Source organism: Papilio polytes, unplaced genomic scaffold, assembly GCF_000836215.1.
Source record: "Papilio polytes unplaced genomic scaffold, Ppol_1.0 DF821400.1, whole genome shotgun sequence".
Classification (NCBI taxonomy): Eukaryota; Metazoa; Arthropoda; class Insecta; order Lepidoptera; family Papilionidae; genus Papilio; species Papilio polytes.
In genome coordinates this window covers 633,820-647,302 of record NW_013527804.1, presented here as the reverse complement: position 1 = coordinate 647,302, position 13,483 = coordinate 633,820, and the positions used below count along the sequence as shown (strand labels likewise).

At 32.4% G+C, this 13,483-nt stretch overlaps 1 protein-coding gene across 1 annotated transcript in view; it reads right to left on the bottom strand.

Annotated features, from left to right (window-relative positions):
- LOC106108688 (nephrin) overlaps positions 1-13,483 on the bottom strand; it is a 196,369-nt gene that overhangs the window by 178,682 nt on the left and 4,204 nt on the right. The window contains exon 2 of the mRNA XM_013289946.1: positions 5,978-6,184. Within this exon, the coding sequence (XP_013145400.1) occupies positions 5,978-6,017 (40 nt within the window). The 5' untranslated portion in view covers positions 6,018-6,184. The remainder of the gene's footprint in view (positions 1-5,977; positions 6,185-13,483) is intronic.

Here is a 13,483-nt window from a genome sequence, read left to right as displayed (position 1 = left end):
TTAAACTGAAAAATCGAACTGATTATTTAAAACTATGCAGTCTTAACTTTGAAACAATTGACAGTTAGAATGCACACACGTGGATTAAACTAAACTAAGGGCCCGTGCCACCAAATTTCACATTATCTGATAACAATCTAACGTGTAAAATATGTAATGGAAATATCGATTTTTGTTACCTTATCTGACAGTCACGTAATTTTTAAGCAATCTGAGCCGCTATCAGCCAGCGGTGGAGGCCATAAGTGTAGGGCTTTTTATTAAAAAAAATAAGAATTATTTAAATCCGTGTGTGTTTATGCTTTATTATATTAGTATAGTTAATTATAAGCTATAATTTGATTGATTTAATCCTGTTAGTTATAGATATACAATAGCTTTCGCCCGCGACTTAGTCCGCTTGGATTTTAAAAAAAAAACAAAGGTAAGTAGCCTATGTGTTCTTTATGTTCTACATCTATGCCAAATTGTATGCACACCCGTTCAGCAGTTTAGGCTACAAACTCTAACAAACATCAATCCATCTAAACTTTCGCATTTATAATATTAGTATGATTTAGAGCAATTAGATTGATTTCTTCTAAAGAGTAAAACGAAAAAAATAATTTCATTAAAGATCTCAGATTTTAAAAGCAGTCTGGATAACTTTGAAAGTTAATTATGAGAAATTGCGCGTCTACCAACAGGGAAGCAATGTCCTCGGATTTCGATAAAACGCCCCAAAATACTTCTAACAAAGAAAGCTCTGAACTCGAAGGAGACCGTAAACTTTTCGGACTGGTGACGAAGAAAAAACTCAGCAAAACATCCAAGTGAAGTTTATATATCCGAAACGAGGAACTTTTTCGAGTATTTAGTCCTGAGGAAAGTTTTATTTAAGTCAATTATCTTGACATTCTACGATATCAAAGACTGGATGGAGATTTTTTAAAAACATTACTTTAAAATGCAAGGAAATATTTTACGGCAAAGAATTTTATTAGCAATAATGCGGTAGCAGTAATAAATTTTAAGATACTTCAGTCTGCAAGACGACATGGAAATTATAGCTGATTCCAGTAATATTGTGGAGAATTGTTACAAGGAAATGAAACGAAGGCTGTAAGGATAACACTAGGTTAGAGAACATCATCTCATCATCATCATCTGACCATCCTTATCCTCCCGTAGGGTAAATGCCACGGTATTTCCCCCATCTATACAAACTTTCGCTTTACTAGCTTTCGCCCGCGACTCCGTCCGCGTGAAATTAAAAAATAATATAAAACATAGTCTATGTTACTCACTGACAACGTAGCTTTTTAATGGAGAAAGATTTTTTAAAATCGGCCCTGTAGTTTATTTCAATACATACAAAAATACAAATCACTCCTATTATTCATAATAGTATAGACTAGTTTTCGCCTGAGACTATGCGATGGAAATAAAAAAAACATTTCCTCCATATCAGTTAAGCGGGTTAAGTAACAAATATCCATCCGTCCAACCAATCGTTCCCAATTATAATAATAGTAAGAGTATAATAGTTTGACCGCGTTCTCTTTGATCCTATTTAATCCATTTTCATAATATAATAAATATTAACTAACTAGACTTTACAAAGATAAATTTTAATTAAGAAACTTAACTAATAAACTGTAAAATTAAAACTTTCATACGCATAAAGTTGAATGGATTTCGCCTTTGACTCCACGAAATTCCTAATACATTATCTAACACGAAGGCATTTTCTAAGGCTGTATCTAATCAGTATTAACCCTATTATGTAATAATACGGTTCAGTAATTCGAAACTCGATTAAGTATCGAAGTTACAATAACTTAGCTAACAAGACTTCAACAATAACCTAACAGGATACGATTGGGACCTAGATTGGACCCGGTCTACCTTTACCTCTAATTCGAACTACCTTGGTACTTTTGCCGGATCTGTATTCAGTTTGTATTAATAAACTAGTTTTCGTCCGCGACTACGTCATGGAATTTAACAAACAAAACAAAAGTAAATAGCCTATGTGTTCTACCAGACTATCCTCTACATCTATGACAAAATACATCGAGATTCGTTCAGTAGTTTAGGCTACAAACAAAAGTGAAGATGGATGGATGTTTGTTACGGGTTTATCTGCCAAAACGGCTGAATAGATAGTTATAAAATTTGTCTTAAATATAGAGGATAGTCAGGAAGAGTACATCAGCCACTTTTTTTAAATCCGCGCAAAAAGTCGCGGGTAACTCAAGTGTAATAAATATCTAGTGTTGAATAAAAAAAGAAACAAAATTAATTTCACCCAATCCCATTGGGCTTAACCCGTGACGAAGAATTGTGTTCCCTTAATATTCCCAGGGGTCTTATTAAACGGGGAAAATGAGGCTATTAATAATAGAAGGAAAAATGATGCTATCAATTAGGGTTGACGGTGGAATGACAGATAGTGACCCCTACTATGAGATATCGTTGAGGTAATCTTCGAGTGAGTAAGAATTAATTTTATAAGACAAGTGTTAATTTATGATAACAAGTTTGGTCGCTTTAACAGATAACAGTTTAAACTATACTTATATTTATTGATTAACTTTTTGAGAATTATTTAAAATAACAGTCGTATTTTAACGAAATAATCTAACTTTTTGTACGACGTAGATTTCTGCGGATATAATATTTAAGTTACCAAATATGACTTTAAATTTCATAAAACTGTTAATTTCATATCATAGAATTTTTATTATTAATTTTGAACAATATTGGTTCTGGTCGATCTTGATTAGACAACCGGTATAATCGAGATCGCTGGTATGATCGAGATAAGTTTTGATAGTAAGGGTAACTGTGCTTAGAATGGTATATAATGCATTAATACGAATTAGACACAAGTGATAGATAAGCTCAACGCGAATCCGGTGTTTGTTTTGAGCATGATTGAACGCTGAGATATTACATCTTCATAATTGTTAGAAGAGGTATACATTGAAAGTTTCGTATGGGAAATACATTAGCTACGTTATACAAATCCGGCAATGTATAGTTGAAAGCATTGATTAGATCGAGGAAATACGAGATGAAGAAATGCTGCTATTCTTAAGTGAAAAAAAATGATAGGTTTAGGCGACTTTAGGAATATGGATAGCTAAATATTACAGAATAAAATCATGTTCATGATAAAAAATATTGTCAGAATCATCTAGACCTTCACTGAAGATTTTTAAAAACATAACCTTTTTGGTAAAAAATTATCAACCCTTATCTTACTCCCGTAGTCTCGGCGCACCGGGATTGCGTCCTCCAAATAACTATCATACGTCATCTCAGTCATCACTCCCTTGATCATGTCACCTTTAACGTAATCCATCTCTTTCTATGTCTACCTCTACCGGTGTCCCACACTTATAACTAACGTCCAAAAAACTTATTAAAATTAATAACAATAGTAAAACAAAGATATTGTAAACCATAATTAGTTGCAGTGAAGGGCGTATTAGATATGACCAAGTCATAAAGGTAGACCTTCAATAGAACTCAATTAGGTAAAACATTTAGATAGCTTTTAGTCATCATAATACTGACATAAATTAGTAACCAATTTTATAAATCCGCATCCGGTATCAAGAACTAGGCGACGGCCAATTTATTTTTAAATTACTAGCTTTTTCCATAACTACGTGCGGGTGAAATTAAAAAAAAAACAAAAGTGAGTAGCCTATTTGTTCTTCCAGACTATGTTTTACGTCTATGCCAAATTTCAGCCAAATCCATTCAGTCGTTTAGGCTACAAAGTCTAAGAAGTAAGATTAGCTTTTACCACAAGTCCGTCCATGTGAAATTAAGAAAAAAAATAAAAGTAAAATCTTATCGAGATCAGTTCAACAGTTTAGGCTACAAACAAACATCCATCTAAACGTATTTATAATTTTAGTTAGATACCCAAGACTTTAAAAGAATTAACTTACGAGTAAAGTAGTTAAAAATGAAACCAACAACCATACAATTACTAGTTAATATATGTTGGTGACACTTTCATCTTCCAAGAAAACGTAAAAAAAGATTACCAGAAGACAAAAGAGAGCGTTCGCACATCTGAAACTATACTATCGCACTGTTTAGTCTTGCTTTGATTCGTACGAGCATATATGAAGGTGCGCACACTTGATTTTTAGTTCTGCAACTAGATGAATTGGCGGCGAAACAATCGACAATCTACAATGGCACAACAGTTGTGCGATAGTTTAGTCAAAGGTGTACAATGCGAAATGTTTTTTGCTACCTTATGTCTAGCACTACATTTCCCAGCCTCTGTCTTATTGATGTGCGATTTCTCACGGTTCAATACTCTGAACTATCTAGAAGTGCAGTCTTGAGAAGTTTCTAGACTGATTTGTTAGTAGGGGGCTATTCAATCAGTTGTAATCAGTTGGTACGATTCAGTTGCAGAATAACTTGGGAAAGAAAGATGAACTGTAGCTTCTAACTTGAAAGACTGCAGGAGTTTTATATACGGAAAAAAGTAATCCTCGTGTCCAAAGAATAGTCGAAAATAATCTTAAAAGAGAATCATTTAATTGATGTAAATTGGTTTGAAATTGCGTGGTATGGACATGTTATGCGACGAGATGGGGACATAAACCAGAAAGTGTTAAGATTGAATGTGTGAGGCAGAAGAAAGTATGGATTGTGTGAAAGAGGATATGCCTAAGAAGGTAGTGGATTCAGATATGACGGCTGATAGAGATGTATGGAAGAGCAGCAAATATTAAGGACAAGTTGATGATGAAATTAGTTTAAAATGAGTTGAATCGTTTGTAGAATTACAATTTCATATGTGACAATTTACAGTGTGTATATCTATAGATTTTTTTGTGTTTGTTTATTGTTTTTTCAGCTTGTATTAAGTAAGAGGGGTGAAATCCCATTAGATGCATAAAAGTTTGTTGTTAAAACCAATTTGATGATTAGAAAAAGGGTCGAGCAATTAAGGTCTTGTAATTAAAACTGGCCTCCACCCGCTCTAAGTTAGGGCGGAATTATCGCCCGCCCAAACTCTATTGTAAGGGAATTTCAACTTTTCATCCGTTAAAATATTAAATTAATTCCGTTAAACAAGGCTTCAGGAATTCAGTAATTTCAAGGGGTTTCTTTTGGGATTACATGGTACTGATACGCTTCGATAAGCTTTTGTTTTTAAATGTTTTAATAGCTTTTTGCTAACAATACTAATCGAAATGTAATGACGATTTTCAAATCATTTACTTTGACATAAATAAATATAAATTTAAAATAAATTAACCGAATTAAAATGTCATTGTTTTCAATTAAATATTACATAGTTTAAAAATTTGACTTCGTAATAACATAAACAATGGGCTTATTATTTTAAGATTTTTCAAATTCAATAAACAATTGTTCTATAAGTAACATACAAATTAGAAAGTACACTCGATTGCATAAAAAAGGGCACGATACTTGAGCGACTGAAGTAGGTCGCTGCTTTTAATTAAATTTAAATCAGTACTAATAAATATCGCCCCTTCATTTACGAGTGCCTTTTGTTATATTAAAATATTTGCGATTGTACGCGTGGAGTTTTTTTATTTATTTGTGTTTACAAAACCGAGGTTGCTGCTTATTGACTTTATTAGCAAACGTATTGAAGCAACAAAAAGAAATGGAATTAGCAAGTTTTTTATTTGTTGCCGTAAATATTCGTGTTCTGTTGATTTTTTTTGTTTATAAACTTTGACCGCAAGTTAAGGTCAATGTTAGATTTTTATAAAAAATTTCAATAGTTTTCGTAATGTTTAGAATATTGAAGAATTTTTTCATTTTATTTCATAAATCATACATGCTCACCTTTTATTAATGAATTGGGTATTGCCACCTTGTTAATTTATTAAATTTTTATTGCATTTAAAGCATATAAACCAAAAATAGGCGTGTTATAATGGACCTTATATACTAAAGTTTACAGTTTAATTTAACTTACCACATATAGTGACGAACAATTTTGACACTTTGGCACACATGATGACTTGAACACTCACTGCACATAACGTCAACGACTGTCAATAATCACCTCCACATTGTCACTAAACACTATCCGCACATCACTGAAGTCACTCGTCCCAGTTTTTTTGCTATCAAGTGTACTTCAATAAAATCACCAACACGTTGATTTCAAAGTCCGGGCCATCTGTAAAGAGAAACAATGTTAATCATGTAGTTTTTAATGATTTTGATGTTTCTGTCTTTTGACTAAAATATCGCACAACTGTTTAGTCTCGCTTTGATTTATATCATCTTATATAGAGGTGCGCAGACTACTTGATTTTTAGTTTGCAACTAAACAGTTGAATTGCGAAACAAACGACAATCGCACAGCAGTTGTGCGATAATATAGTTAAGGCGTGTATGACGTCATTTCTTTCATTTTGGCAAAAATGGTACAACAATATGTAAGTAAAACAATTGAACAAAATCAATACTAACGAGACGAGAAACTTAATACAAAGCTATTTATAGTGTTCTTTAGAAATGTTTAAAAATTCCACACACACCACATTCTGGCAAGAACGAAGCCTGTTAAACTAGTATAGCACGTTTGCAAGTAATTTTAATGTACCTACATATTTAAGTAATAGTTTTTATCCTACCTTCAATTTATATTGTCTTGGAATGTTAAATGAAAATTTTAATAGCGTGAACGATTTCATAAATCTATACTATCTATCTATACTTATTATAATAAAGCGTAAACACACACTTCTTTGTTGCCTAAGATGTCAGCTATTACACCATATTTTTGAATAAAAAGCCCTACACTTACGTCATGCTTTAGGCTATGTATTTTCACGCCGTTAAACTTAGGGGCAAATATTTTGGATAAAAACACTAATGGGAAAGGGACCATAAGTTGCTGCCAACATCAAGGAAGCAAGACTGTCAAGGTTTGTCATGTCATGTCATTTTTACATTTGCTATTGATAATTTGACAAAAGTAAACAACAAAATAAAATTTTCACAATTTCATGCGGATGAAGCCGCACGGGAACAGCTAGTCTTTAGTAAAAGGTTCGGAGTGAAATTGGGTAAAGAAAATTAAATTTAATTATGAAATAAAATTTTTTGTATATGCATGAAAAGTTTATATTTTTTTTTGTTTTTGAAGCTTAAATTCCGCTTTTGTAACGGACACGAGTATTTCCAGCCAGTGTCAATTTACTACAGATATTTTGTTATTTTATATCCCTAATTCGAAATTCAAAACGGACACAAGCTATAAACAACAAAAAAGAAAAACGAGTTAGCTTGTTAAAGTTGATCTAGTCGAAGTAAACAAAAAATGTCGAAGGGAAAAAAAACGTTTTTTTAGGACAGAAACTGGCGTCGTTAAATTATAACGACATATTAAATTCGTTGATGAAAAAAACGTTGCGTTACGAGCACGTTGTAAAATTGACGCATAATTCCCTTTTCCCAACTGAGTCGTAAATACGGTCGCGAAATAAATAAAAAAAAATTTACTAACTCCCTTTTTAATGATATTTTGGGATGATAATGTTTTGTTACGGGATATAAAGGGTTTCGAAGTAATTATGTCGCAGTTTAAAAGCCAGTTATACTACAATATTAAATTACTTCGTGGATTTTTTATAACATATCTTTGGTTAGTTTTTAAACTATAACTTAACTATTAAAGTTTGATCACTGGCCGAAAATAATACAAAACCAACACTATCTCATTTTTATTTTTATTAAAAACCGGCTTGCTACCATCTGGTCATAATGAATTCCAAATTCAAACTATCGATTAGAATTAATTTGAATATTTAAAACCGCCGTTCAGTCTAGGTTCGAAATTTGAAATATGGAAGCTAGACGTATCTAATGATCTCATAGAATAAGCCCACTCGGTGAGAAGTCATTAAGTATTTCTTAAAAAACTTGAATCGAGATTGCCACATACTATCTTTTTAACCCACGCTAAGCCTATTTGGGTGTCGCGTGTGGTACAAGTGAAAAGAAATTGAATTATTTTTTTTATTGCGTAATTTCTCTTAAAACTTAATACAAAGAAATTACTTATGGATATGTCCATAAATTTGTATCCCGAATATAAAAATTAAAATGAAAAATTACTAAAAAAAACCTGCTTGTCTATGCTTATGACATTTAGGAGAATAATAAAAATCGAATGATAACTCAATCGTCAAAGTATTTTCAGTAAAAACTAACTAAGTTACAGAAGGCTTTAAAGAAATTGCCTTACAAGCATGAAATACCTTTCGACAGTTTCTTATTTCGTAATACGCAAAGTTTTCAACTTGGGCCATACAAATACAGCTAGATGTAGGAGTAACATTGTTTGTGTGGGGCAATTATTTTGTCTGTTCGTGTGCTCCAACCTTTTGTTGCTTACATTTTAGAATATTGTTTGTACAAACTGTTAGGACAATTCCTTAAGATTGTTTGGATTAAATTTTTCTAAGGAAATGAGATTCTTTAGATTTTTCTTTAGTTCCCATATATTGTTATAAGTTTGTTTATGTTAAAAGAATCTTAATAGATAAATATTATAGGAATTTTATATTTACATTATTGCCTATATTCCGACGCTCGTTTCTACGGGGACAATGTTATAAACAGCTTTGTTAGGTATAGAGGAGGATGTTTTTGTATAAGAGGGGAGAATCTTATACAAACCATAAAAGCCTAAATATTGATAGTTAAATTACATTTTTTTTGACATTCAATTCGTCTTAAATTTATCTATACGTATAATAAAATTGGAGTGTCTGTAATATCATAAGATAAATTCCAGATTTCGAGAAGATGTATTTGTGTTGATAACAACGCCAAATGCATTTTTTTGTCTGTCTGTCCGCAAGTCGTGTCTGAACGAAAATTGCATTTAAAAAAAATTTGTCTGTCTTTCTGTCTGCGGATTTCGGCTGGGCCGATTTCGACCGTACTTTCACTGAAGTGTAGCTGGCATAGATATAAGCTACTTTTTATTTTAATATTGCGTTGACACGAAAATAAGGAGTAAAAGGTTAGCGTGGTATGGGCATGTTATGAGAAGGGATGAATCGCATGTAACAAGAAGGACATTAGTTATGAATGTGGAGGTAGACCTAGAAAGAGATGGATGGATTGCGTGAAAGGTGACATAATCAAGAAGGGAGTGATCACTGAGATGACGGATGATAGTTATTTGGAGGACGAAAACTCAGGGCGCCGACCCTACGGGAGTATGATAAGGCAGGTGTGATGATGATTGCGTTGAAACAAAGTCGCGGGCAACAGTTAGTTTTAACTTATTGATACTGTATTGACTTACTATAACTCAAAAGCGATCCCTACCAAAGTAAAAAGAACTACAAGATCCTTATCCTGTCATTTTATATGTCCAAGTTTCACCGGACCAAATACCTTCGTCGTACTAGTTACGAGTATACTAGTTGTGTTTTAGTACTGGTCATCACATAACCAGCTCACTATACCTCCCCACCGAGGGGCTCGGAGCCTACCCTAAGTAAGGGGTGATTAGGCCATAGACAACCACGCTGGCCCAGTGCGAGTTGGTTGATTTATACATATCTTTGAATTTCTTCGCCGCGATATGTGCAGGTTTCTTTCACCATAAGAACGTCGGGTAAATTATGTATATATGAAAAATCAAAAATCACATTGGTACAGCGGGGTTCGAACCCAAGACCTGTAGATTACAAGTCAAGTGCTTAAACCACTGAGTCACTGACGCTCTCAGTTTAGTACTGGTGTTTGACTACAATTATGGTCGAAAAATACATAAATATAGTAAAATAATGAGCATAAACTATAAATATTGAAAACACATAAAGTCTTGTATAACTGTTACATACAATAATGGGATAATAAAGTGGTATCGTAATAATTTTATATGTTAATAAAACATACTATATTGCTTGTAATAATGTCGTTTTAGTGTAATTTAATTTATGATAGTATGTAAAAAAGATAGGGTTACTAGAAATAGAAAAAGTATAACAAAAATGTGAATTATCATGATCTTGAAACTAACTTTCGCTCGCGACTCCGTCCATGTGGAAATAAAAACTGAGTAGCCTATGTATTCTAGAGTATCCTCGACATCTAATACCAAATTGCATCGAAATACGTTCAGCAGTTTAGGCTCCAAACTCTAACAAACATTTATCTAAACTTTCGCATTTATATGAGTAGTATGAAGTAATTTAAAAAATATATATTCTAATTTTAAATTATACCTGGCTAAACAAATGAAGATTAACAAAAAAAACATTCGAAATTTAAAAACGCCAACGCTAACATAAATAAATAAAAATCCAACACATTCGCAATAACCGACCCATGTGCTGGGTCCGTGGGAATCCAATCCGACATGTGCGCGACAAGTGGCGCAACACTATTGCCGTCTTTTTTATTTCAAAATCCACTGACCAGTTGATTTGATTTTTTTATTGACGTTTGATTTTGTAGTACAAATGAATTTGAAGTCGATTTTCAAAATTGTAGTTATCAATAAACGTGTTGTCTCAAATTTTAGAGAATGAAAGAGATGTGAGAGTAATAAGAGTGTTTTGTTCCAACGCTTCAAATTACGTTAATAAATGCAAATCCTACCAATCTTATTACTATTATAAATGCGAAAGTTTAAATGGGTGGATGGATGTTTGTTAGAGTCAGTAGCCAAAACGGCTGAACAGATCTCGATGAAATTTGGTATAGATATAAAGGATGGTCTGGAAAAAACATAGCCTACTCACTTTTGTTTTTTATAATTCAACGCGGAAGGAGTTGCGGGCGAAAGATAGTCAGAAATAATAAAGTAGAAGGCGGAGTAAGACCTCATTAAGCTGATTAAAGCTTTGTAAAAAACAACGGATTATTTGAATATCGAACAACGATCGTTTTCAATTTAAAAAATTGAATATCGAACAGATCCTTACTTTTTTTATTATCTAATGGCCTCTTTAAATATGGCCAGATTCCACGAACGATAAAACTGCGAGCATCAGGGAGCGAATTAGATATCCCTCGATCACGTTTATAATAAAAAAAAATATGCTAATTTTATTACTATCACTAATGTAAATTGACTAAAATCGAATATTCTATAATTATAACTGGCCGGATGCAATCTTTTAACTTTTTATACTCTTTGATATAAAAGGATAGCATTCTTTTTTTAAATATCTATGTCATTAATATACCGAACTTTTTAACTAAACTATGACTTGATATTTTTTCTTTTATTTTTTAAATCCCACTAATTTGTAAGTTTCTGTCATAGTAATAAATTATTAAATCTAATCTATCATTGAATGGTAACGATTTTACTTTTTTAAAATATTTTAGTATTCCTTTCTTTGAAATTATTCTTTATAAAGGGTGTATTGAACTTTAAAGTACATTGAGTGATGATTCACCGTCTTCCATATTGTGAGAATTCTACGAGGAAATGCAAAACAAACTACTGCTTCGGAATTCTAATTAGGTGAAGTGCATCGATACACCCGCTATAATGATATTCCTAGTACAAATAGTATGGAAATTGGCTTCATTGAGATTTATCACGGGTATATTTCTATTGAAATACGTCCTTCGATTGTGATATTTTATTGTCTAAAAGATTTGTAATATTTTAAAGAGTTTCCTAGACTAGGCAATATTAATTAGATTCAGAGAATAAAAAAAAAATAAGTGGGCTATATGTTCTTCCAGATTTTCCTCTACATCTATACCAAATTTCATTATGATCCGTTCAGCAGTTTTGACTACAAATCCATCCAAACTTTCGCATTTATATTAGTAAGATTAAGGGCCCGTCCCACAATGTAAATTAAATGATAACAATCTTACGTGTAAAATATGTGATGGAAATATCGGATTTTGTTAAATTATCTGACAGTGATGTCATTTAAGCTATCTGAGCCTTTATCAGCCAGTAGTGGGACAGGCCCTAAACGAAATACTTATCTAACGTTTTACTTTTATGATGTCATTTTTATGACGTTTTACTTGATATATTTTTAAAACTCCAGTATCGTTATGAAATGTTAAAATTTTCATTTTAGTATTGCAATGGATTGAAGAGTCGATGTTAACCATCGGACGACGGCGTATGAAAATACGAAAATATTTCAATAATACACTTCCTGACGTGAATTTAAACATCACCGTTTTATTCCAGCCAGTGGCTTTTTCATTCGCACGTTTAAAACAAGTATTCAAATATGGAACAACATAAAATGGAACATATTTTTTCAGTTTAAAAAAAATAACTGGCAGGTTTGAAAAATTGCCAGTAACGTAATAGCATTTTTTAATGTCACTGGCAACTTAGCATTTGACATACGCAATTAAAAAATAAGTAAGTAACAGTATGTTTGTATTGGACACATGTGGCTGCTAAATATGGAAGGCACATTGCCTCAACGCGGGAGTCTTGGAGCGTATACAGGGGGGTCGGGAATTATTTTTATTCTTTTATATTTGCAAAATTTGATGCAATAGAAAGCGATAGAAACTTGAATACTGTTTCTATTTAGATTCTTGGCACGGGAACTGATAAAATGAGATTTATTTAAACATCATTGTTAGAATTTAAAAAAGTAAAACAACTATGACATAGAGAGTAAGCAGATATCATATTAATTTTAAAAATCTCATAACTGTAAAATTACACACCCTGTACAAAAGGAATAACTGCCTATAAGAATTTATCATGTTCTTATAAATATACTTTTGTTATCGATATTTTGAGTGACCGTTATCGATAGACAAAAAAAATATATAAAAAGTATTATAGTAATTAAATAGAAAATATATCGTTATAAAATACAAGCACAGGATAAGCAACCAGATCTGGTTATACGAGTAAAACAGGTCCACAAGTTATAACACATCAAGAACTAAGTAATTACTTAAGTAATAATAACAATTTAACTTCACAACATATCTTCACATCATTATGTTTAATCAAAAGCTATATTTAATGTCATTTTCAAAATCGAATTATTAAAAAATAACGAATATCTAATTTATAAAATACTAGCTTACACCCCCGACTCCGTCCACATGAAATTAAAAGAAAAAGTGAGTAGCCTATGTGTTCTTCCAGACTAACCTCTACGTGTATGTCAAATTTCGTCAAGATCTGTTCAGCAGTTTAGGTTACAAACATCCATTCATCCACGTAAATTTTCACTTTTATTGTATTATTCAAATTAATTACTTTTTAGTATTCAAGGATATGTGACTAACGAAGTAATATGCCGAGACTCCTATAGCAACCCTTGAGATTAGTTACTTATAAACGAGGTTTAGGCTAAGCGTCTTGCGCTCGGCCATCTCAACCTTGGTGAATCTGTAAATGCCACTTCAATTCAAACAGTGGCCATCCAGTCACAAAAAAAGCAAAGCGTCATCTGCGCTCGGCCACCTCAAGCCCGGTGAATCTGTAAATGCC